The following is a 26,813-nucleotide window of genomic DNA, read 5'->3' as shown; positions in this document are numbered from 1 at the left end:
CCCCTTTTCTGTCTCTCATGTGAATAGCTCCTGAAATAGAGGCCACTGGAGCGTAGGGGGAAATGTGAGAGCTGGTGTAGACAGAGGGGGGTTGTGTGTGCAAGCAATGTGATATGTGCCAGTGTGAGAAACGTATTCATGTGGAAAGACACAGAGTCAAAGAAAAGTGAAAGAAAGAGCAGTGTGAGGGAGACAGGGCCACGCTGATAAATGAAAAGAAAGAAAGGAGGGAGAGAGAGAGAGTCTCTGTGTGTGTGTGTGTGTGTGTGTGTGTGTGTGTGTGTGTGTGAGAGAGAGAGACTGAGATAGAGAGGTCTCGCGCGCGAGAGAGAGCGAGGGGTGGGGAGTCGAGCGCGAGACATGCCCATGCTGAAAGTCTGAATCTGAGAGAGGAAGAAAGCTGGTGAAGGTTCATTCTTGATTTTCCTGTCACAAGTAAAAATAACTTGTACGAAAAGGACGTCTCTTTTCAGTGATCAGTGTTTGTTTTGTCACTCAAATACTTTTTCGATTTTTATGGACCTGAAATTTTTTTCTTGAACCTTTGTGAGCGGACAGCCACCAGATTTTCACTTCATTCATAGTCGCGATAGTTCAGAAACAAACTTCTGTGTGGAACTGTTTTTCCTATTCAGCATGGGATTTGGGAAGGGACTACTTCTGCTTGGTAAGTTTTAAAATGACTTTACCTTGTGTGTGTGTGTGTGCGTGTGTGTGTGTAACGAAGTGACGAAGAGTGTGCGAAGGGAAAGTTCAGGGTACATAAAACAAATTTCTTAATTTTATGAGACATGGGCAAAAAAGAGAAAAAATTAAAAACTCAAGAATTAGAGAACATTTTGATCCACCCAGCATGGTATTAACCAAGTTTGTCACCTCGAAAATATAATATTATTACTTTTATTCTTTTTAAAAGTTATTTAGGTTCATTCTAGCTTACAGTGGTAACATAACCCTGTCAAACAGTGATTGGCACCTTCCTGATGTGCTTTTCCCCCAGTTTCTGTTTCTTGAATGTTGTTCTCTATGGTCCTTTCCCTCAGTCGCGGCAGATCGTTACACAGGTTCTACCAGTTGCCTCTTGGTGTTGAAGGAGTTCTTGTTCCCCACTATCGCTAAGTGCTTGGTTATGTTTTCAGATTGTCTGGGTTTTTTTTTTTTTTTTTTTTTTAGCTTACATTATGAATCAGCTTGAGGTGACTGTTTTTGCGAACACGTGCTATATAAATGAAGCTTAGCTGAACTCTAAGTAGATCTTTCTTGAGGTAATTCGTTTTTGTTGAATGGCTGTGCTTATCAGACTGGTTGGCGTCGAGTAAAAACCTCCAGAAAAACCGTCACATCCTCAGAAACCCTGAACCTGAATCCAGTATCGCTGTTCAATCAGACCGTTGCATATGTCAGCAGTAATATGCAAAAATCACAGACAACGTGCCTCCCCGTAAGAGGAATCTTCAAGTCTTGTTTGAATAAACCGCAGATGTATCAGAGCATGACGTTCGTGTTAGTTCTTCTGGTTTGTCTAGTGGTACACCAGAAGTGATGGTTCATGTAATGTAGGCTGATTTCAGAAGTTCACTTGACTCTATTTTATGTCATCTTTGTACAGATGCCTTACAATATTCTTTAATGAGCTCATGTTTTTATTAAGATAAATACATCTAAAACGTACAAAACAATCATCAACTAAATATATCCATAGATTGTGTATAAAAGTTGTTAATATAGTACAGGTCTGAAAAGTAAAGACACCTAACACAGGGTGACGCATCTGGCTGCAGAAAGACATCTGATTTTAAAGAAACCTATGAGAAAATGTGTTTGTATTGTTCACTTGATTTATAATCCCAGTGAACACTTTCCTGGTGTGCTTGTCGGCGAAACTGCTGGCTTCAGATTTTACCGAATAGAGTTTGATGTTCACATTTTCAAAAATTTGGCCCCTATTAAAGCCAAATGAATAATAGTGCAGAGTCCAGGATGGCTGCCCTGTGACTGACAAGTAGCTGATGTAAGACAAGAGTCACTGAGGTTTGAGTCGTATGCACAATGACATCTAGTTTTAGCGGGCCAAGGTGGCCACAGACAAAATTGTCAGCTTAAGGCTTTAGAATAAGACTTGACAATTCAATTCAATTCAATTCAATCAGTTTTATTTATATAGCCTCAAATAACAACAACAGTCACCCTAAGGTGCTTTATATTGTAAGGTAGACCCTACAATAATATATAGAGAAAAATCCAACAATCACATGACCCCCTATGAGCAAGCACTTTGGTGACAGTGGGAAGGAAAAACTCCAGCAGAATCAGGCTCAGGGAGGGGCGGGGCCATCTGCCGTGACATAGGATGAGAGAAGGAAGACCGGATAGAAGACATGCTGTGGAAGAGAGCCAGAGATTAATAACAAGTATGATTCAGTGCAGAGAGGGTGACATCACAATGGTGCTGCGATTTTTATATAATAATAATAATAATGATGTATACTTTATTGATCCCTGTGGGGAAATTACTCTCTCTGCATCTAACCCATTCACTCAGTGAAGCAGTGGGCAGCCACCAATCAGGTGCCTGGGGAGCAGTGTGTAGGGACAGTACCTTGCTCAGGGGTACTTCAGGGTAGCCATTCTGTGGATTCGAACCCCCGACCTTCACGTGGCAACACGCTGTCCCTTCCCCATATACAGTCTATGTTTATTTCCTATATAAAGTTATATACACATGTTGCTAATATGCCAATATGCTTGTTCAATGCTCTATAGCACTGCTTCATAAACAAACACAATAAGAGTTATCGCCCACTGCAGCATTTGTTGCTTCTTTTAGTCAACTTTTTGTTGTTGTTGCTGGTTTTTTGGGGGGTTTTTTTTGCATCATAGTTTCACGCTTTCTGTGCTTACCACTTTCGAACCTGTCTGTGTTGAGCTCTCACAATATGTGGCAAAACTCTTCTTTTGTTAAGATGAAACCAGTGATGTGTCGAACATCCTGTTATATCACCCAAGTGTTGCAACTCTGACCTCTTTTGTCAAAACTGAATGTCCCTGGTCTTTGGTTGTGAGGAATATCAAAAAACGAATTCGTGTGCTGACCAAGTCAAAAGTTGGTCAGTAGCCTTTGAATGAAATGAACATTACTTCCACAAGCTGCTCAGTAATGATAATGTGACATAAAAGGCAAAAGGGTCAGTTAGTCCCCTCAGAAGTTGGTGAAAATCTAACAAGTACATGACATTTTTCAAGACATCTTTTGTGACAGCACTAAATATAAAAGTCAACATTGTGTACTATGTGTTAGACAGGAATACTACATGTCTGAATATGTGGTCTGCAACCAATTTTGGCTAGATGTTTGCGCTGTGGTAAAAATAAACAGTTCAGATGAATATAGGTTTAAAGTTGAAATTAACTGTGGCCTACAGAAACCCCTGTCTAACAATAATGACAGGGGCTAAAGCCTTAGTAATAACTGAATGAATGATATCACCAAATGCCAGCAATTTAGTTCTCAAATTAAACATAACATAACATAACAATTTCAACCATAATACCAGGCTCTGTTTTTTTTTTCAAATCACAATATTTTTAAATAACTAATATTTCTAAAAAAAAGATGCTGCAAAATAGCTCTTGCATGATTAATTTCCTTGTCTCTGTTCACATGCTATTACTGTAACCAAAGGCAAACAAAAGCTGGACTTTTTCAAGCAAACTCAAAAATCCCCTTAATTCTGAAACAGGCATGTTGGATGGTAAACATATGACCGATCAACACCTACTAATCAGCTTTACTTCTCACAGTCAGCCCTTTAGTGAAAAGACAACCCGCCTGTGTTTACAAAACTGAAACAGTTTACAGAAGGAAGTATTTATTGTCTATCAAGTCAAAATATACTTCTAGGAACAGAGAGAGAAAAATAGACATGCAGCTTACAAAAGATGGCAGAAAAGGCAGAGGAGTCAATCAATCAATCAATCAATCAATCAATTTATTTATAAGCACATTCAGGTTGACCAAAGTGCTGTACATAGTAAAAAACTAAAAAGTAGATCAAACACACACAAAGACTGAAACAAAACACAATTAAAAGCTAGAGAGTAAAAATGTGTAGGAGTCATACAGCTGGGGCACATGTGCTCACTGGTCAGTAGAGTCGTCTGTATGCGAGCATGCGGTTAGTCTTTAAAAAAAATCAGGTATTGTTTCTGTCTGTGGTTATTTCATCATATAATAAGAACAAGTCGGCCTCGTTCACACTTTCTGTCACTGTTCACTGAGCAACACTGACTGTGTTTCCTGTGGCATTACTCTGGGACAGTTTAGCCTCATCGTGAAATAACAGAATTGTGGTAGAAGAAGGGAAACACAGAAGAAGGACACCGTGTGTGCAAATTGCTAACTGAGGAAGGAAACATAATGACTTTTGCAAAACTGTGAACTAAGCAAATAATTCTGTTTGCATAGTTCACACTTTTAGCAAAGTGATGGATACTTGTAGATGGGAACATAAACAGAGACGTTAAAATGAAGTACACTTTTTGAAGACACAACATATTACATGGCAACTTCACATTCACAATTTGTTTATTTAAAACTTTGTTTCTCTTTATATCAGAAGATGGATTTCCAATAAGATTGTAATTTAATCACATTTCTTTCTTTTGCTTTTTCTCCACAGGGCTAGCATGTGCACTGGGAAATCGTGTTCTGGGGTGTAGAATTGGCTTGAGCTACAACAAAACTATCAAAGACTGCACTGGTAAATCTGTCATTACCTATCGTTTTGACTTTTCTTTGACATTTTCTTGCTTCTGTGCGCCGTTTCTCAAAACAAGAACTCTCAGACAAACATGGCATTACCATCATGCAAGGACTCTTAGCATAGTTTAATAGGAAAGTGGCCTTTCTTAATGACATTCTTCTTTATTTTTTCCCATTTTAGGACTTTTAGCTCACACCCAGGAAGGATTCAATTTGAAACAACAGTAGAGGAGTTTGAAATAGTTAGATCATTTCAAATACTAGCAGCTAATTAAAGAAATATGACACAAATAAAATAATCTAATAAGATAACTACCAAGTTTGCTTTAAACTGAAATGATATTTTTTCATTTGTAAAAAAATAAATAAAATAAAAACTTGAATATTATTTTTTACTATCTACTCATGGTTACGTGTTTTCATTTTGTATTTAATCTACAGATATTAATGAGTGTTCAGAAAATCCACCGGCATGTGGGAGTCATTCAAGATGCATCAACACAATTGGCAGCTACTACTGTCAGTGCCTGCATGGATCCATTCACAGTTCAAAAAATGTTAACTTCACACAGGGACAGGGACAGTGCATAGGTAAGTGTGTTTGACATACATTTCTCCAGTCTGCTCTTACCATTGTTTACAGAGATTAGTGACCACAACAATAATGTCAGCAACTGCTCTCACAAGCTTAAAAATTAATTGGGAGATACAACTGCTATTTGTCCATCTCAGTGTTAGTAGCAACAGCAATGAAGCAGCTGTAAAGATGAATGGTGGTTTTTTTGTACGTAGTGTCATCAGTTCAAGTTGAGTGGTGCTGTTCCAAGAAGAGTAAAATTAGGCTAAACGGAGCGTAATTGACTGATTGGCCTGATACCCTAATCTTGTGTTTTGTTATCTGTTGATGGGTATGCTTTATGATTTTGTATTGAAATCTACAGATACAAATGAGTGTATAGGTAATTCATCTATATGTGGGAAACATTCAAGCTGCATTAACACAATTGGCAGCTACTACTGTCAGTGCCAACATGGATTCATTCACAGTTCAAAAAAGGCTAACTTCACAGAGGGACAGTGCATAGGTAAGTGTGTGTGACATGCCCTTTTCCAGTCTGCTCTTACCATTGTTTACAGTATGTTTTTTTTTTTTTTCAGATATCAGGCTTGGAAAGCTCACTATAGTTTGTTTGCTAAAGCTAGAGATCTGGGATTATCTAATGAAACTCAGTTATAGTTGTTTAACCAGATGGTATTACCTGTATGGTTGTACAGGTGTGGTTCCATGAAGATATTTTATTTATTGATGTTTTACATTTTACATTTTTGAAGAAGCTTCTTAAGTTAAATTAAAAAGTGTGCTGTGTATGGAGATTTGGAAAGTTTTAAATGGATTAAAATTGTTGAATGTGGGGTGATTGGTTTCTGCTGTAGATTATTGAACACAAATAGGAATAAGTGATCATTTCTTGTTTAGTTTTTTGAAAAATCACAATGATAAAAGTGTTTTTAAGTCATGGTGAATAGTGAAGTAAAAGCAAATATTAAAATATACACGATTTTCTTATTTATGGGAACATAAAGTGGTGAATAAAAGCAGTAATCATGATGAGGAGATCTGATATCCTGAGGCAAAATTAGAATTCTGGAATTTTTAATAATGGTGTTTGTATAAACTACAGAATATTGAAGTGCGAGTTCCAACTGGAATAATTGTTTGTGTAGTTTTGATCATTCCATCTGCTGTTATTTGGCAAGGTTCAGATAGTGGTATCTATGGAAGCCTGTTTCTGCCAGTGAAAAAAAAGTATAAATAACTCAAAATTTAATTACATTTTGCGCAGAGGAATGCGCACAATTTGTTTAGTGCGCGTTCCTCTGCGCCATATCCTTCCGGGTAACAAGTAAATGATGTCATTCACGTAGATTACTGATTGATAGAGCTAACTTGAAATTTCGAGTTACTTTTCTCAAAAATTGTAGTTAATAAGTCAAAAATTTGAGAAAATAACTCGATATTTCGAGAAAATAAGTCGAAATTTCGGTTTACTTTTCTTAAAATTGATACTTTCTATTTCTTTTTTAGTGGCGAAAACGGGCTTCCATAGGTATTGCATGGAGCTGAATATATTAAAATTATGCTCCCCCAGATTTGCTAATTTGGGTTTGAATATTCTCGTCAAGTTCTACTATTTCATACATTTCACATGTGTGTTTATCTGTACACCCACTCAGTACAAACAAGCTCAACATAAAAAAAGGAAATCAAATCTGTCTCCAATAACAAAAACACACAAAAGAGAGAGAGGAGAGAGCGTGAGATCAGGCTTACAGTAGCATCCAGCCAGCAAGAGAAAATGAAAGCTTACAAAAACTCTGCTAGTGTTGATATGATCTTTAAAAAGTCTTATAGGCCCTTTACATTATGACACAGTGTCATAATGTAAAGGGCAAGTTCTACTTGCAAAGTAGAACTTAGTGATCCCAAAATACAAGACAAGATGTCACAACACCGTTTGCTGGGAAAGTTTAACTCTTTCCTTAAGATCCTTTTACCAGCATCATAAAAGTCACATGACTGTGTGGGTAGCTACATTTCAGAGACGTTTATTCTTTTGAAGGACGGACCAATACCTTCTATATTCAGAGTTGTTTCTGTCTAATCAAAATTATTACATTTGAGGAGTATGAGCCATTACCTATGCCTCTGCTCTATATCCCTACACAGATTTTAATGAGTGCACAGACAGTGAAAATAAAGAAGAGCTGTGTGGACCCAATGGAGTGTGTAATAATATTATTGGGAGTTATTGGTGCAACTGCTCAAATGGCTACACCAATTACAGCGCGGAAAGGACACCATGCTCAAGTAAGTGTGCAGTTTTTTGTTATTTCCTATAAACGAGTGCATTTCACAGCTTTTATGTCCTCATATTCTTCACATTAGGCAACACACCTTTATTGCATTTTTGCAATTTTCCTGACACAGACGTCACTGTATTAGTTGCAGACTATATTTTCACCATCTTTTACACCACCATGTTTAAGTAGTAAGAAAACCAAATTTCATCCACTGCGCTTCCTGAGTAAAGTCCCTTTTTTTCCCTTCTTAGTCATGCAGCTTGTGGTTTTGCTTTCTTTTATCTTTTGGGACTCAGTTTCGTTTTTGATATCAGGGCTTACTCAACACTCTATCTACTTTCTGTATGAACTTATCAGTTCAAGAATCTAGATTGTGGCTTGTCTTCCAGCACATTGCATAGTTTTGTTCCTTTACTGTGAGATTTTTTATCACACACTCTTTTCATGGTGGAGGCAAGAATCCCAGTCAGCCGGTGTGGTGATAACCTAATGCTTTGTTTTGTCTAGAACTCGATTGTGATAATTTCCGTGCTGAGAAAAAGCCAACACAGGTAAGTGTGGAAATAAAATTATGATCATTATCAACATAATGGAACAATCACAGATATAAAGCCAGTTATAGTTCAAAAATGGATAATACATCTAGCTCAAATTCTGTTTATCAGGTGTTTCAAAGTTACTTATTTATTCTGACAATAACATCTGGCTGGCAAAAAATCTCATAGCACACCTGGATTCGCACACAAGTACACCAGTTTGCTTTGGCACATCACGTAGGACCTGCTCCTCTAGACGACCCTATGGCCTCGCAAGGTTCAAAATACATGAACTTTAGAATGGGGCAGGCTGAATAGTGTCTTTATTCTCTGTCTATGTGTCTCCCAGTTGCTCGGGGGCCTGGCAAACATCATGTCCATGATGAGAAACAGCTGTTTGGCCCTGTCTGGAACTGGCAGCAAAGTAAAGCTTGATGGAGATGCGCTACTGGAGGTTAGGAAAAGATACAAGTATGCATACACTCATAACAAATGCAAATGCGTACGCAGTATTCACAATCGCCCCTCTGTGTCTTTTATTTGTGACAGAAACTTTTCACAGAGACCGATGCGATGCTGTCTCCTGGAACCCAGAACATCGATGAAAGTGTGAGCGGGCTGCTCACTGCTGTGGAGAAATCGATTTTATTCATTGGGCCTCAGCTAAAAGACAACCACACTAAGATGGAGAACAACAAGATAGGTAACACTTTTGAATTAATGAACTTGATGATTTCCATCTTGGGAACTAATAGTTAGGATGCAAAGTGTGTTATGATTTGAAAAGAGTGATTTGCTTGAATAGATGCACAGATTGCTGTTCAAAGAGGAACGACTCGACCAACTGGAGACATTCGTCTGTCCAGTGAATATGCTTATCTGGACACAGACTGGACAACAGCAGCCGGGATGGGAAAATATCCTGGTAAATATCAGTTCTTTTCTGTCCAGTTCAAGTCATAATAAGTTTATAATATTCTAATATTCTGAGGATCTTTTACAGGTTTTGCTGTGGCTGCATTGTTGAGCTACAAAAACCTTGAAAGCTCTGTGAACAGGTCTTTCGAGATGGTCAAAGGAGCTAAAGAAAACGGAGCGGACCCCTCCTACCAGGTCTTCTCTAAAGTTGTGTCTGTGGTGGTCTCAAATCCGTCGACTCAGAAACTGAGCCGCTCTGTCAACATCACCTTCAGACATCTTGAGGTAATCCCACCTGTGTCACATCCACTTTTTTTTTAAATCAGTCATTTACTTCTTTTGAGCTTCACAGTAACAAACATGAGGAGCAAAAGAACAAGAGATGTAAATAAAACATAAATCGCGTCTTTGACATGTTTGTTTTGGTTTTAGGACATAGAGGAATCGACTAACGTGAGTTACATCTGTGCATATTGGACCGAGACAGGGGCCTGGTCCACAGATGGTTGTTCTAAGCAGGACTCCAATGCCTCACGCACCATATGTACATGTAACCATCTGAGCAGCTTTGCTGTTCTCATGGCTCTTCACCCCATCGAGGTAAGAAACAGCTTAAAAAAGTGTAACCATGTAAGGTTTAAGACCTCATCGGTGACCCTGACCCCAAACCTAACGCTATATCTTGATAAAAAAACAAAACAAATTCTGATGCATGTCAGTTTGAAATTTTTCTTGTCCCCTAATTCCCAAGACATGGGAGAACAAATGTAAAATTACTCGGTCTAAAAACATAGGGTAAGGGTCATCAGTGTTCATGACTTAAACCTCAATGAAATACAAATCATTTTCTATTAGAATAGCATTACTTTATAAGTTTATAAGTAAAATGATTTTATGATCTTGAAAAGAAATGTGCAACAAAATGTTATTTACTGGTAACCAGCTGCACTCACATTCACACTTATTGTCTTCTCTTCCAGCACACCTATGGGCTCGAGCTGGTGACTAAAATAGGACTGACCATCTCCCTGTTGTGTCTCACACTCTGCATCCTGACTTTCAAGTTCTGCCGTTCCATACAGGGAACCCGCACCACCATCCACCTGCATCTCTGCATCTGTCTCTTCATAGCTGATCTTATCTTCCTGGCTGGCATTTCTCAAACTAAACCTGTGGTACGTTTCTAAAAGGATGTGACATGTGACATGCTCTACATTATTTAAAGAGAATATGTAAATTCACCAGCATTCGTGGTAACAACAATATCTTGTGCCAGGAACGGCAGCCAATGGCCTGTACTTGAGAATGTGGGTCAAATCATAGTTAATGTAACTAACTAGTTTGTCATATAGTGTCATGCAATATCTTCACATGATACTTATCTTTCTGTGTATCTGCTGTGAAGCAGAGTCTTTCTCACTTTAACGCTGGAGCATTCCTGCAGAAATAAATCTCGAATGGCGCTTTCTGACATGATAAAGCAGAATACCCTTGTGGGTTTTCTAAAGGGGAAAAAATGTACTTTTTAAAAAAATAATCTGTCCGTGAAAATTTTTCACGGACAGATTGTTGGAGTAGGCTCAGAATGGAGCAGAAAATTACAAAAATGAGCACAGGGAAGTTTGTTGCAAAGAAAACTTCAGTTTGAATCAGAATCTATCCCATAACCTAACCTATTCCACATGTGCTTTGCTTGATTATTCCCATTTAGTTGTAGTTAATGCCATTTCATTCATTAAGGACTAATTTTTAATTGAAATAATGTTGGCTGACATTACCTACTGCAGTCACACTTAATTACACTTCACTGTTTGAACTGTGATTGTTTGAATTGTGTAGTTTACACAATCACAACTCTGCAAAAAAAAAAAGACAAAGGCTTGTTTACCTCTTAATGCTGTCGTTTATTCATCTGACTAAGAACAGAATATATTTTGATCAGACACACTGGCTTGTTACAGCAGCTCAGCTATAAACTAACCAATGCAATAATGAGAAAAGACCTGTATCTGAATGAGACCAGAAGAAGTACTGCTGAGGCAGGGTGGCAGCTCAGGATGGTACCAGAGAACAGTACCTGGCCTAGCAAGTGTAAAATGCCATTTTTTGGATATTTTAGCACCTCAAAAGTACAAAAACCCACTTATAATTTGTCTCATTAATAATTAGACTGTTTTCAGTGCTCATATGTTGCAAATGGAAGTAATACAAACTAACTGTAAACAATGATGAGCTCAGAAAACCGTGGGAGGATTTCAGCCTTGCCAGGAGCATCTGCCAACACTGAGAGAAGGTGTCCTTGAGCTGATAAGCTTCCACAGATACATGGATAACAAACTGTGATAATTATGGCAAGTGGATAATTACCTAATAATGCAGACGAGGTAGCAGCTTGCTGGTTAACCTGATGCTTCTTTTTAGTTCTCTCTCTGTTAATCTATTGATCGGTTTTGGGATTCAGCAGAACACAGGCACCGAGGAATTATCTGTGGTTAACTCTGACAGCAACAAAGTAACAGCCGAGCCTGGCCACTGTTAAAGTGTTCTTAAAGTGTTGCTGTTGGCTTGATTTGTCACACCTTGTGCTTTTCACAGCTGTCAAGAGTTAGTTTGTACTCTCTTCTCCTTCAGAGAGATCACATGACTGAAGGTTCCCGATAAGCAAAAATGATGTCTGACCTTGAAGCATTACATGCTAAAATGGTGTATTTTGTTATCCTTGTCCATATGAGTTGAGCAGAATTGGTGCTGTGGTACTGTGTTTTCTGATGTTTATGTACATCTTTGCTCCATTAATACATTGGCAGTAAAGATGTAAAATGCTGCTAAGCTACTTATTCATGTGGTCTTAATTAAATTTGGAGAATAGAAAATGTTTGTGTGAATAATTCTCACTCACAGAAACATTGCAAGCAGCTGACTGCTGTACGATCGGGGATAGAGCGGTGCTTTCTCCTCTCTGACGTGTTCTTTTTCTGTGTCCTTTCACATTACAGGGTGGCTGCAGGTTTGTTGCAGCAATGCTCCATTTCTTCTTCCTGGCGGTATTCACCTGGATGCTGTTAGAAGGGGTGCAGCTGTACCGTATGGTTGTTCTGGTGTTCAATGCCACCATGCGGCCCCTCTACCTATATGCTGTGGGCTACGGGACGCCTCTGTTTATCGTCGTTATATCCGCCTGCGTTAGACCAAATGGATACGGCACTAAAAAATAGTAAGTCTTCCAGTAACTAAAAGTGATGACCAGAGAAGCCTTGTCTGTGCATGTGTTTCTACAGTTGCTTAATAGTAATGACATCAGTAGGTTGCATAAACTTAATGCTATCTATCTCAGTGAAGCAAAGAACATCCTGTTGTGAATGTGTGTTTTATCACTAAACGTAGCTGCTGGCTGTCCACGGATGACGGCTTCGTCTGGAGCTTCTTCGGGCCTGTGTGCTTAGTCATCTTTGTGAATGTCTTCTTCTTTATCATCACCGTCTGGAAACTTGCCCAGAAGTTTGCCAGCCTCAACCCAGACCTCTCCAACCTGCACAAAATTAAGTCAGTCTGTGTATTAATTTGAATGTGTAACCCCTTCCACTGCATGACCAAACTGTGTAACTATAAAACGTACAATATATAGATTCAATATGGCAGCTTCGGGACTGGGAATTGCTTTGATAGAAAGAATACGTTTTGTGAGGGGGAAAAAATGGAGGGAATGTTTTCTTAGTTGTGACAGCTCCCTGATGAGCTTCTGTTAATGGATTTTGTCTCGCCTGTCTACCTACAGTAGGCTCATACTTAGCTCATGGACCCTCCGCTCATAGCTGCAAAAAACATTAGAGTTAAAAAGAAAAAGAATCCCTTGTTCTTTTTGCTAGTCGATCATGAATGATGTGTAGTTCAGTCCAAGGAGTTGGGAAAGTGAACTTCATGTGCCAGAAACAAGAGAGAAAGATGTTTTTTTTCAGTAGAGGAAAAAGTCAGAAGGCATTAAATTATAATCCAACAATTTCTGTCTGTGGAAGAAAAGTCTCTTTTTCACATTTTGATCTTCTTGTTTGCTAAATGGATTCTTGGCTAAGTTGGTAACTTCAGCTAGGCTGGATAAATAAATAGAACAAAGGAGCCATACAGAGCAAACTGACAGAAACTTCTTTTTAAGAGTGCCTCTTTTAATCTCTCTTTTATATTTATCATTAGCCTTTGGCTTTTCTGCTTCCACATACATTCAGCAGAAAGCAAAGTGAACTAAAATGATCTGTTCTGTAGCTGCTTTGCCTAGAACACATGTCTCATTGTGTTCTTTCACTTTTAATGGGGCTTTCCAAACACTGATGTAGTAACTGAGTCATCCGTGTGTAACCTTTACCATTCTCTGGTAATCTTTATTGACTTACCGTTTTTCCCATCCTTCTTTTCCGTTTGCAGAGCTTTCACTGTGACAGCTGTAGCCCAGATGTGTATTCTGGGTCTGATGTGGGTATCTGGGGTCTTCTTGTTTCAAGAGGATCCCCCTGTTGCAGTGTCGTACATTTTCACCATCTTCAACAGCCTGCAGGGCGCACTGGTCTTCATCATGCACTGTCTGCTGTCCAAACAGGTACGAACACAGTATATTTGTGTAAAGCTTCATGTGGACATGATGCTAAGACCGAAATTAAAACAGCATGAAAATGTATATTTAAATAAAATCAGTGAAAAGGGCAAAAGCAGTGACAAACATGCTAGATTGTGTCAGTATGCGAGGTGGCAACACAGATTTGTTTCTTAATGTTCTGTTGCCCTCTGTAGGTGAGAGAGGAATATGCCAATTTCCTCTCCTGTATCTGCACGTCACAGAAGAAGAGATACTCAGACCTAAGCACCACAAATCCCTCCAGCAGTCAATCACAAGTAAGCATGCAATAATACCACTGGATATCATCATCGGTCACAAGCACACTTTGTAGTGGAAAGTAAAGAACTGCATTTTCTCACTGGTAGCACTTTGGTACTTTTTAATCTACTAGGGGTGTGTAATTATTAGCTTTAAATTACTCTGTGTCTAACCGTGTGGTTTGTCTCCCTTTAGGGTTCAAAGAGTGGGCAGCAAACAGGAGAATCACAAATATGAAGAGCTCAAGCTAAAGCTTTCCTCCAAAGACTTAATGACTATCACACATTCAGCCTATTTTGTCACCTACAGCAAATCTTCATTTATACTTGATTCCGGTGAAGTCTAAAAGCAGTGACTCACTAAATGACTACACAATGCTGGCTGGGGGCTGTTGGCAGATTCACCAACACTCGGTGACGTGGGGAAAAAAAGAAATAAAGTGGTTCCTGGATATTTACATTTAAACTATATTTTTTAGTTTTATCCAAGTCCTCTTAAAATCCTTTATTTCAAAATAAAATGTCATTCTTAGGTACTGATAGCAAGCATTTATAGCTTGTCTTTAAAGTGTCACATCATAAAACAGTAAGAAATGAAATTGTGACCTGTTAAGCACAGGTTATTCCTCGTAGGTAACGTGATGTTAATGGGACCAAATTTCAGTTCAATCCAGTAGCATCGTTTGCTACTCACAAGGTCGCAAGGTCCGATTTACCTCCTGAATATGGTTATTTTCCTCATTGTTTGTGTGCTGTAGTACTCTTTGTAGTTCAAGGCGTACTGGTAATGACAGATTTTTATCACTGAGTTAAAAAAAAAAAAGTCACAGGCATGAAAAAGCCGGCTATTAAAAGTGTTTATTCAGGAGTGTGAAAGTGAAGCTGCTCGAGTGGCTTATTGGTTCACGCAGAACATATCACAGTAATAATATAAGCTGTATTCCTTTCAAAGTCATATGATATAATTATGTTAGTATTTATTTTCAGTGCAGACAATAAAGTCCATGTTATGTAGGCTACAAGAAAAAAATGAGCATGCAAATTGTTCTGTTTTACATATTTGTATTTTTGTTTTTGCATAAATGGCTGTTTGTATATAAGATTGGGAATGTTTGCTGTTACTGTCGGATAATATTTGTTTCCATGTACTCTATTTAACAGTAGGCTGCAACGGAAGCAGCTTACCAATGATGAGTTTCCCCTTGTTCCCATGTGGGTTCTTGCAAGGAGTTTATGTCTGCTTCTTTGATTACGAACAAAGCAAGTGTTTTTAAAGAAAATAATACTTGTGGCTATTTTCAAAGACTCGCCCTTGATTAACAACTGAGCTGTGCCTTTTTTTCCCCACCCCAAGTGCATATTTCAAGGGTTTTCTTTTTATTCTCAAAATTGTGAACTTGAAATTCTAAATCTGTCCCAAAACGAGTGGGCAATTCACAAAAACAGACCCACCCTACTGATAAGCCTGCAACTTCCTGCAAGCAAACTGTGTTTAAGCCTGTGAGCAGTCACAATGTGCCTTTACACACTCTTAGTTACTGTAAAACTTAAGCGATGGGAGCTGTACAGACCTGAATTTGTTTATTTTGTTGCACTTTTCCATGATGATAAATATGATGATCCCGCGCCTCTTTACTCACACAGTGCACCAGCCTCAGTTACAGATCCTGGAGAGTAAAAATAAACTTTTTAATATATTTCCAGTTACAGAAAAAACAAAAAGCGACAAAGATGTTAGTATGAGGAAACATTTCGATTGTTTTATTGTCTTAATCCTTACTGCGAAATATATTAAAGTCACCTCGCTGTTGGTTTTAACATCTACCCTGTTCTTCGGTTGGTAAGTGTGATTGCACTTTTATGGCCGTCAAACCTTTTTTTCATACAATGCTATGGATATCAATGTGAAAATAGCTACATGCTTTTTTTTGTAGTATTGTGAATGTAAGTTATATGAACTTATTTTTTTTTACTTTGTTCTGTTTATATTTGGTACTGTTTTCTTTGAAGAATGTGCATCATAAGATTTATTAAAGCTTCTATTTCATCTGAAAAGAAGATTGTGGTTTATTAACATTAATCAATAACACACCACCTTTTTTCCCCATGAATGGACCTGATCCATGATCCATCCATCTTCTTCCGCTTATCTGGCACTGAGTTGCTGTTGATGTAAATTCCAAATCCATCCATTCTTCCATGGAATGGAATGATTTATAAAGCATAGTTTTTTATACTGCTTGTGAATCCAAATAGTCTTTTTTATTCTTTATGGATTTTTTTTAAAAGTTTTCCTTTGAAAACTGCTTTAATCAAAATGATCTATTTAGTAATGATTTAAAAGAAAGCCCTATACACTTAATGGATTCAAATGTTATAACTTCTACACATTCAATAAAATTGAACTTCTCTCTGCTTTTAAAACCTTGGTACTCATTAGCCTTTCTGGGAAATAATAAATACTGATGATTAAACTCTTCCTTGATTGTAAGTGAGTAATCTATTGTAGTTATTCAGATGAAGAAATCGTGCCTATGCATGCACTCAGTAAATAATTTTCCTCATGAAATCACACATTTCTGATTTTATAAATAGGACCGGCAGCACTTTGATTCAGGAGTAATGAATCACACTGGCTCTGCAGTGACGCAGGAACTGCATGGGTTGTAACTTGTGCAACTCTCTGCTGCGTGCTGCCTCTTATCAGGCACTTCACCTCTGGCTTTGGAAACATCTGACAGCTCTGTGAGCTGCTTCTGGTGCTGTTACTCAACTTAACAGTGAAGCTGACATTTAACTCGTCACAGCACACTGTTGCTGCTGAATCCATTTTTTTCTCTTGGACTATCATAATTAAGAATCTTTAAGAGGTAAGCCTCATCTCATGAGATTTCAGTTGAGTGTATTTTCATGATTTTTGTGCCTGAAGTCATTGTTTGTATTCTCAGAGATAAGATCATGGAGCGAAAGATCGGTGTCATATTGAGCTTCATTGGTTTGGGCACTGTGTGGCTGCGCTCCTTCCCCTGGCTCTGCAGTCTGCTGGTGGGGCTAGGGCTGTGCTTGGTCCATATGGGATCTTGGAAGAACATTCATATAGCTTTGCATACTGTTAAAAGAGACCTCATGTAAGTAGGTAGTTTGCATGGGCTTGTCCCACATTTGCTTCTATGCTGGTCCGTTCCTGTTTGCAAATGCCCTTCACCGTTCTCCTTTCCTCTTCTTTGTGTCTAAAAGGTGTTTGGCTGTTATAATTAAAGTGAGAATTTCCATGTATCACCATCGTCGAAACCGAAGAACCATCCCTGCCCTGTTTGCCCAGGTAGTGACACAACACCCAGACAAGCCCGCCTTGATATATGAGGCCACAGGAGAGGTGAGGTCTCATCAAGAATAACAAATAGAAAGAAAACATAGCACCTTAATTAAAACAGCGGATAAACTGAATTAAGATGACTGATTTTGCATTTTCATTTCATTTCAGGTTTGGAGTTTTAGAGAGCTACAGGAGAGATGCCACGCTGTGGCCCACTGGGCCTTGGCTCAGGGCTGGACTGAGGGTGATGTGGTGGCTTTGTACATGGAAAGTCAGCCTTTAATGGCAGCTTTATGGCTGGGTTTTGCTATAATAGGTGTTGAGGCTGCTCTTATCAACTACAACCTTAGACAGCAGTCATTGCTACACTGTCTCAGTGTTTCTGGAGCTCGAGCGATGGTGTTTGGATCGGAGATGACTGGAGGTGGGAACTAAATATACTTTATTTATAAGATAAATACAGAGCTTATTTGGCCAGAGGTGGAATAAAACAGCTAATAAAACATGTGCTGGTTTGCCTGCTTTACATTTTTCACACTTTTGATTGTCTTCCAGCTGTAACAGAGGTGAGTAGCATGTTACAGCCCAGCATGGTTTTGTTCAGCACTGGTAAGCAGGAAGACAAGGATGAGCTTCAGGTTCAGAGTTTGGACTCTCTGCTGGCCCGTTCACCCACACACCCACCACCCTACAAGATAAGGAAAGAGTTTAATGGTGAGGCTCTGTAGAATTTGTGCACGTGGGTAGGGGTATGCTGCATTTGACATTTTACAAGATTTGATTGCAACACATTCTTGTCCTTAGCAAGTCTTTGCCTGCTAGAGTGCATGGCTGACTGCCAAAATTGGCTGTCTTGCGTATTTTTTCTTTTCTAATTTAGCTCACATGTGTGTCAAAAAAATGGAAAAAAAATGGAAAGAATCATCATCAAGTTACTACAAAGTTCAAGACTATGAACAATGTTTATCTTTTATTTTATATAATGCATGCAAATACAACTCTGGCCATGTTCAATTCAATCGTTTATATTGTTGTGCATTTGTTCTCTTATTTTTAACAAAGGTATTGTTTTTGTCTTTGTTATTGCTTAGCATTCCTCTGTTGACACGCTTCAAGTCTTTACTTGATTAGCCTGTATGGGACGGAGAGAAAACAGAGTAACAAAAAAATATGTAAAGAATGACGGGAGCGTCACGGTGCATGCCACCCATGTGAAACACCGTCAAAAGGTTTTGAGAATGCAATATGGAAATTTCTTCTTCTCTTTGTATTTGCAGACAGGCTTTTCTACATCTACACTTCTGGTACAACAGGAATGCCAAAGGCAGCTGTAGTGGTGCACAGTCGGTAAGTTTATCTGTGGAAACATCTGCAAAGGTGATGCAGTCCACTGAGGGACCTAAACAGTTTTATCAACAGTTAATAAAACTTTTTGAATTTTGTTGTAAGACATGTCTACGACATTTCAGTCATAAAATTGCACTTTTAAGAGAATCCTTTAAATAATGACATAAGTAATGATGATGACTTCTGTCACTTAGTTTGTTGTTCTTTTTTGTCAGGTATTACCGCATCGCAGCTTTTGGTTTTCATTCTTTTGGCTTACGTCCTGATGACATCATCTACAACTGCCTTCCTCTCTATCATTCTGCAGGTAGGCCTTGTTTCTTCTCATCCATGTTTTCAAAATACATTTAAAATCAATATAAAGTAAGATTTCCCACTCTTACACATCTGTACAAGCATGATGTCATTATAATAACAATCAGAATCATTCTTCATAGCTCTTATGTTATTATGTCTATTTTAACATAATATATTACCCCATTTTTAAAAAGTACTTATTTTTACTTCCATTGGCTTTGATAAATGGTAAAATCTATTTGAGGTTTACAAATCTTATCGTTATACTAAAAATACATTTTTTCCTGAAGTCAGACATTCATCTCACTGGACTTTTAGTGATGTTATTTTCTGGGCTAAATGCAGCATGTGGAGGAAGGCAAAAATAAACAAAAAGTTTATTTATTGGCCGATACAAAAATCCCCAAACATACCAAAATTCAAAAGAGAAAACAACATGAATCCATACCAAAAAGGGCAGAAGAAGAAGAACCCTAAAGTCACATTCAGGACAACAGTGTTTGGAGACTGGAGCGTGACTAAAGTTATTGCAACTGTGTGCAATGAACTTGCAATTTCACTGCCTCTGGAAAGGCTGCCTTGCAGTCAGGGACGAACTCTGGCAGCTTTGGAGCATCACATTGGCGACAAAGTCATGTGAACAACTTATTCAGAATCCAGCAGAACCTCAAAGATTTCAAACAGAAATTCAGAAATTCCTCGAGAAATAGTGATTCAGTTGCTACAGAACGATTAGCTGCAAAATGACATAGATGCTTGAAAACCTTGATCAAAAGCAGCCAGCAGTCAGTTGAATGAGATGTGCTGCAGACAAGCTCCGCTTATCAGCTGAGACTGACTCACTGTTAGCAATCTGTTTGTGTTTGTTAATGAGACTGATTATTGGCAACATTTCCCAATTTGTCTGCAAGTGACTGCAGATGGACGGCAGTTTTTCAGAGGCAGGTTGCCCCACCAATTGACCTGTGGAATTGTCTTGCAATCAGAAGTGGTTGTCCAAAGTTGAGGGTGTTGCATGCTCAATCTCTGGGCAACCAGTTGGCTCAACTATTTGCAATCAGTCTCCGACATCATAACAAAACCTCCAACAACAGCTGCCTCAACACGCTTTATATAGGATAAAAAAAAACATTGAACAAATAGACAATGTGACAATAAACTGACATAGGACAGACACGCACACCAAGAGAAGACAGGAAGCAGGCAGAGGTACAGGTGGTACAGGCTAGCAACAAAAAGCAGAAAGTGAAATAAGAAACACGAAAAAATTAATCTTCAGTGTGAAAAAGAAAGTAAACAAAATAGGCTACATATGACTGAAACATGAAGGTGAGCAGTAAACATGATGACAGGGGAGCATAGAATGCATCATGGGTTAAAAAAAAACTACAAACAAGAATAACTTTAAATTTAAATTCTTTAAACTTGGTTCAAAAGTAACAGTAAAAAAGGGCAAATGTTATCATCTTTAGGTTATTACAAAGTTTTTCACTTCAACATAATTCGAAATCAAGGACTTAGGTTTACCCACTGAGCAATTTTCTTTTAATGAGAGGTCTAAAAGAGGTCTACTGGTAACTGTCAAGGCAAAATCAAGCTATATTCATAAGTGAAATTTTAATAAATGTCTAAATGTCTTTTGAAAAGCTTTTCACCTTTCATGCTTTCAAGTGTTAACACTGTTCAAATGGCTGGCATGGTTGACTAGGAGGGATACTGTTTCTGCCAATATGTAAAAGAAAGAACAAGTTTACAAGTATATATTTGCTTCACAGAAATCCTTGTTGTATGTGCTCATGTGTTCATGTGGATATTTACAGGGAACATCATGGGTTTAGGCCAGTGTTTGCTCTTTGGTTTGACTGCTGTAATCAGGAGGAAATTCTCAGCCAGTCACTTTTGGGATGACTGTGTCAAACACAACTGCACTGTGAGTACACACTGGTGCAATAACTGTGCCTAGCCACAGGCCAAATGTCCTATTGATTTTCTTGAGCCAGTTCTATAAACAAGACTTGCGATTCGGTTTTAGTGTGTAATTGTACCTCTATGTCTGTGCGCACACATAGGTAATCCAATATATAGGAGAGATCTGCCGTTATCTGTTGGCCCAGCCTGTTGGAAAATCAGAGGCTCGTCACAGGGTCCGTGTTGCCATCGGTAATGGACTCCGTCCCTCGGTGTGGGAAGAGTTTGTCAAGAGATTTAGAATCCAAAGAATTGGGGAATTTTATGGCGCCACAGAGTGCAACTGCAGCCTGCTCAACATAGATGGAAAGGTATGCTTACCTGGATGTTGTTTTACTGATTTCTTAGGAAGCTAAAGAATTTAAAACACAACATCTTTTTTATGTACCTGCTATACTGTATGTTTGCACATCCAGGTCGGGGCGTGTGGCTTCAATAGTCGCATCCTACCAAATTTTTATCCCATCAGACTGGTCAGGGTGCAGCAGGATAGCAAGGAACTACTGAGGGATTCACAAGGCCTCTGTATACCCTGTGAGCCAGGTAACACCATGCACACACACACATACATGCAAAGCTACAATACAGAGAAACAAATGCAAAAATAATCTTTCATCTTTGCAGGAGAGCCAGGCATGTTAGTGGGACACATCAACCACACCGATCCGCTCAGAAGATTCGACGGTTACGCTGATCAGGATGCCACCAAAAAGAAAGTCGCTCGCAATGTGTTCAAGATGGGAGACTCTGCTTATATTTCAGGCATGTTTTATTTTGTCTCTTTAATGTTAGTTAGAATAATAATGATGGACTGTCTGTTTCTTGATTTCCAGTTTTATAATATCGAACATGCTTCATCTCACAGGTATCCAGAAAAAGAAAGCTGCAGATGCTAAATTGCCATATGAACTTTTACCTTTGTTTATAGTTTTTACATGCAGTACACATTTTAATTGGCTTCTGTTTTCATAAGAAAACTGAAAATAATTTATGATCATGACACGACTGGACTGCTTCCAGTACTGCCACTATTTTCAGCAGTGAAAGTCTCATTCGGAACACTTTCGCTGCTGCATCTGTAATTTCACCACAGACATCGTTTTTTTTCACAGAGCAAACATCAACTTTAGTGTCAAGGATCATTGATTGCAATGAAAGTTTGCTCCCTGGCTATGACAGTTTCCAAGCCAGATGATGGTGCATTGTGAGGAGCAAGCTTGTCATTTTTTTCATTCAAGCAGTTTGTGAATCGTGAATTCAACCCTCACTGAAAGTAGTCATTTTCTGGCTTTGTGAGTTGTCATTCTCTCACATTGTTCTGGATGAATTTTAACTCTTCTTTACAAAGTTGCTTCAGTTCATTGGTTTGTTTACAGCTCTCCTATCATCCACAATGGAATTTCAATCAGGTTGAGGTCTAGATTTTGACTGGGCCATTACAACACCTTGATTTCTTTTTTTGTGGATTTTTTCAGACTTAATAATGTGCTTGGAATGGTGGCCCTTTGGCCAAGCTTTAGTTGTCAGACAGATGGCCTTAAAGAGCAGTGATTTTGCTCGGTGATTGCAAAACAAACCCAAATCACCCCTCCACCATGGTACTTGACAGCTGATTGTAGTTAAAACTGGTGCTGTGCATTACGGCCAAACATCTCTACTTTGATCTCATCTATTTAAAGGACATTATTCCAGAAGTATTGAGGTTTGTTCAGATGCAGCTTTGCAAACCTAAGCTGTGTCATATTGTTTTTAGAGAGAAGAGGGGTTTTTTCTGTTTGGTAACCTTTACAAATTAGCCATACTTGCTCTTAATTGATCTAATTAACATGCTAACTAAAGCCTGTAGAGTCTTTGGCTTTTTCAAAATTAAAAAGCATCTGGCTGCTGCTTATTTCTTTATATGGAAGCAGTAAAGGTATACTTAGTATTTCCCAGTCCTGTGAATACGTTCTTTTTCACGACTATCATTCATTTTCAGCGATCAGAATGATGATTATTTTATTGCTCTGTCACTGTCTGTGCTTTAGGTGATATACTGGTGATGGATGATTATGGCTACATGTATTTCATGGACCGCAGCGGCGACACTTTTCGCTGGCGAGGGGAGAACGTTTCCACGACAGAGGTGGAGGGAGTCCTCAGCAAACTACTGGGACACACCGATGTTGCCGTCTATGGAGTGTCTGTTCCAGGTATGGATGAAATGAATTATTTCATCGGCACATTTCAGGCAAATAAACAGACTCAAAAGCTGATGAATACTCTGTGTTTTATTGTGTTCAGGTGTGGAAGGGAAGGCCGGTATGGCAGCAATAGCTCAGGAGGGAAACCAGTTGGACCTTGATGCATTCTTGATCGGTGTACAAAAAGCTTTGCCCTCCTACGCACGCCCTGTCTTCCTTCGGTTCATGCCGTCTGTTGACACTACAGGTGAACATCAGTGAAAAAAACATTCAAACGGCAATGCGATTTTATAAAATTACATAAAAACTATATATATATATTTTTTTATCTTGTTCACAGGTACTTTCAAAATTCAGAAGACACGGCTGCAGAAGGAAGGATACAAGCCACAAAACTCGAGTGAAAAGATTTATTTTCTGAACAGTCGTGCTGGACATTATCAGCCTGTCACTGATGAATTATATGATGCCATCAATGAAGGGAAAGTGTCTCTTTGAAAGAAGAAGGAGCTAACAAGGCTACTGCGTTAACACAACTTACTCTGACTGTGTTTTTGATATAGTTATTTTGTGTTTGTTGTTTTTTTAAGATGAACATTAAGCTCACCTACCTGAATAGATTTGATGCATCATATACATATATATATATATATATATATATATATATATATATATATATATATATATATATATATATATATATATATATATATATATATATATATATATGTATATGTATGTATATGTATATATATACATATATATATATATATATATATATATATATAATAAAATATGTTACTTCTTACAAGAAAAAGAATGACTGAAAACTCAGTAATTTATGGAAATTAAGTAATAGCTATTATTTGAAAATTCATTTTTTAACATGACCAATACTCCATAGCTGCCTAAAGACTTGTTTCAAACAGAGCAGCACAGAAAGACTCAGGACAGCACCGCACGGCAAACTTCAATTATCAGCTTGTGAACGCCTGTGCCAGCCAGTCCCGGTGCAAGTTACATTTTATCCTTTTAAGCATTTTTCTCAAGTGTCAAAAGTAGTAGCCTTGAATCATGGCACAAAATATGTGGGTTCTTTTTGTGAAAGCAAAGTGACTTTTAACTTTCATCACCTAATACCAGTCACGTTGAGTCCAAGCACCAGTGAGTTATATTACAGTACATGCTGGGCATTGATTGGCTTTTAAGGCAGACACTGACACTGAATTGTATTTTAAAGTTAAAAATGATGTCTGGGTTAATATCAATCATTCTCCCAAAAACTTGCGACACATGGTTGCTGTCTGCAACTGATGTGCTGAGAATTGGATGTGGATGAAGCAGATTCAACAACAGAAAAGCGTCTTTGTTAGGCTGCGAACAAGAGGAGCAAAGAGCAGGTTCCAAGGAAAACAGAGCACCAAGGTAGCACATGAGAAAAGTGACAACAAAGACTAAAGGAATGTATGAGCATATATTGACACTGAGAACTAACTGGGGTTACATGTATGAAGATAATCAAACAGGCAGAACGTTACAGACTTATATAAACAAAACTAAAGCTCAATAAATAAATATAGGCCAATCAGACGAAAGTGGACAGTTTTTTTCTCTCATCTGACTGAAACTATCAGGACAAACAAACAAGGCTGACACTGTATCCTAACAGCATATTCAAGTTTTAAAGACCCCTCCTGCAGCATGCATAAGACTAGGGATGGCTGTGGAAGTGGCAAACTTACCCATATTTTGTTCTGTTCCTGTCTGTGTGATGTAGAAACTGTTGACCCCAGGAGACTCCCTCAGATGCTGTCCATCTTTTATGAGTTCATGAAGCGACCAGAAAGTTGCATGCATGCATGCAAACTAACTCTAGAGGGCAATGTGTTTCATCTTATCAGACATACTAGCAGCTACCCTAGTGTTTTTCCACAGGTACTAATATAAAACGTATCATATCATCAGGCACAATCATGCTTGTCTGTTAAAATAAACAGCAAAGCCACAAACTAATTAATTCCAATCTTGCAGTTGTGTGAAAAAGAGTTTGTCATTTTAAATACCCGTTCTCATTCATTTACTAGTTGTGAAACATTTAATTGAATCAAGCTTCTCTTTATTCAGTGACAATTTTCTTTCTGTCAGGGATTTCACTGCATGACTGATTCACTTTTTCCATTCCAGTGTTCAGTGTTACTCTGGCTGTTTCACAAAAGTCTTTCACATAAATCCCTCTCCATGTGGTCTTCTGTGAGTTTCTTGTCAGCCTAAAACACAACGAAAACTGTTTGTAAAGTAAGAAGACGGTAAAATAAATAAAACATCAGCTCCAATCATTTGAATGCATGTTTACAGGTCTGTGGGACATTTTTGCAGTGAAGCATCTTTTCGCTCATCCCATTTGTGATGTTCAGAGCTCCCCTTAAAGGCAAAAAGACTTAAAAACTAATCATCTATCACACTTTCTGCAATAAGTGCCCTTCTGATTAGCTGCTAGTTATCTAGTATGTAACATATGTTAGTACTTTACCAAATCAAGTAGTGAAAAGCAAGTACATTTACTCAATTGCTCAAGTACTTGAGGAGTCTCCAAATATTTATTCACAGTTGCAGAAGTCCTTATTTATCTTATACTTGATTTTGGTGTAGCCCCACAGTTCATTCTTTGTCTGAAGCTCGTTTGGCTCCTCTACTATAACTAAGCCTTCTTCTGATTGGCTACCCCTTACACTCAGAAGGGTTGAACAGTCACAAATGTGTGTCCAAGATGCCCATATAAAGGACACTTCCTCATATAGACATCATACATAGGTTGAACACTCTAGCCTGAGCTTTTGTCAGATACCAAATCACCGTGAGTGGTATACACCAAATGTTTGTTATTTAAATTGCTTATTTATTCGTTTTTTTCATATTTGTTAGTCTCATATGTTTCGAATCATCAAAAAAATTAATATTAGACAAAAATAGCCAAAATAAAACTAAAATTAGTTTTTAAAAGATGTTTTCATTTACTAAGAGGAAAAAAGCAATCCAAACCTACTTGACCCAGTGTTAAAAAAGACACCGGTTTGTGATGTTAAACTGACCCCAGTGTGGCTGAATTAAAATAATTCAGAGAAGAAGAATCGGCCAAAATTTCTCCACGATGATGCCAAAGACTCATTGCCAGTTATTTAAAATATTTGATTGCAGTTTTTGCTGCCAAGTATAGCAGAACCAATTATTACTTTTCATGTAAGTCCAGGTAGGTTTGGATAGATTTTTTCCCTTAATATTTTTTCCCTATTAAGTCTGGTTATTTTCATTTATTTATTTATTAACATTAATTTGATATCAGAAACATTTTAGCGTGACAAAGATGCACAAAAAAAGGAAATCAGGAAAGGGCAAAGAGTTTTTCACAACACTATATAACAAAAACTAAGAGGAAGCACAACTGATGCTCTGATCAAGTGCCACAACAGGAGAGCAATGACGAGATCATTCTGCACAAAAAGTACTTTTACTTCATTTTTGGCATGTTTCTGTACATCTTTTTAAATAAGTAAAAAGCAGAAACACTACTACCACTACTTTTTCGTAAGTTATATTTTGAATATGAGAATACATCTTTTACCTAAAATAAAGTACGTCTTTTCTCGTATTTGTACAGACTTGACAGAAACACAACCCACCTCTCCAGGTCTTCAGTTTTTCTTGGCATTGTGGTCTGCATGTGTGCGTGTATGTGCAGCTCAAATTTCATGTCTTGACTCTTG

The 26,813-nt window shown here is 38.2% G+C and overlaps 2 protein-coding genes across 3 annotated transcripts; both read left to right on the top strand.

The window, feature by feature from the left end:
- The first annotated feature begins 262 nt into the window (after positions 1-262).
- Positions 263-15,989, top strand: adgre5b.1 (adhesion G protein-coupled receptor E5b, duplicate 1). Of its 2 annotated transcripts, XM_080880438.1 has the most exons (17): positions 263-667; positions 4,680-4,760; positions 5,204-5,353; positions 5,704-5,847; positions 7,491-7,631; positions 8,132-8,175; positions 8,510-8,614; positions 8,710-8,863; positions 8,966-9,085; positions 9,164-9,363; positions 9,511-9,678; positions 10,059-10,253; positions 12,075-12,292; positions 12,463-12,621; positions 13,495-13,666; positions 13,858-13,959; positions 14,138-15,989. In XM_080880438.1, exons 1-17 carry the CDS (start codon positions 637-639, stop codon positions 14,177-14,179), a joined length of 2,226 nt encoding a protein of 741 aa, XP_080736564.1. In that variant the 5' UTR covers positions 263-636; the 3' UTR covers positions 14,180-15,989. The 2 variants fall into 2 exon arrangements, with proteins under 2 accessions (XP_080736564.1, XP_080736565.1); XM_080880439.1 differs by lacking the exon at positions 5,704-5,847.
- A 910-nt stretch (positions 15,990-16,899) lies between these two features.
- On the top strand, positions 16,900-23,667 carry LOC308395552 (long-chain fatty acid transport protein 1-like; the record flags this gene model as incomplete). The annotated part of the gene is made up of 13 exons (XM_080880441.1): positions 16,900-17,069; positions 17,179-17,317; positions 17,426-17,681; positions 17,813-17,971; positions 18,535-18,604; positions 18,820-18,911; positions 20,722-20,831; positions 20,971-21,180; positions 21,286-21,412; positions 21,494-21,631; positions 22,897-23,061; positions 23,153-23,299; positions 23,393-23,667. The coding sequence occupies 13 exons, from the start codon at positions 16,900-16,902 to the stop codon at positions 23,548-23,550; spliced, it is 1,941 nt and encodes a 646-aa protein (XP_080736567.1). The 3' UTR covers positions 23,551-23,667.
- Between the last annotated feature and the right edge of the window lie 3,146 nt (positions 23,668-26,813).

This window comes from Rhamphochromis sp. 'chilingali' (assembly GCF_963969265.1).
Source record: "Rhamphochromis sp. 'chilingali' genome assembly, chromosome: 4".
NCBI classification, from domain to species: Eukaryota; Metazoa; Chordata; class Actinopteri; order Cichliformes; family Cichlidae; genus Rhamphochromis; species Rhamphochromis sp. 'chilingali'.
This window is presented reverse-complemented; position numbering and strand designations above follow the sequence as displayed.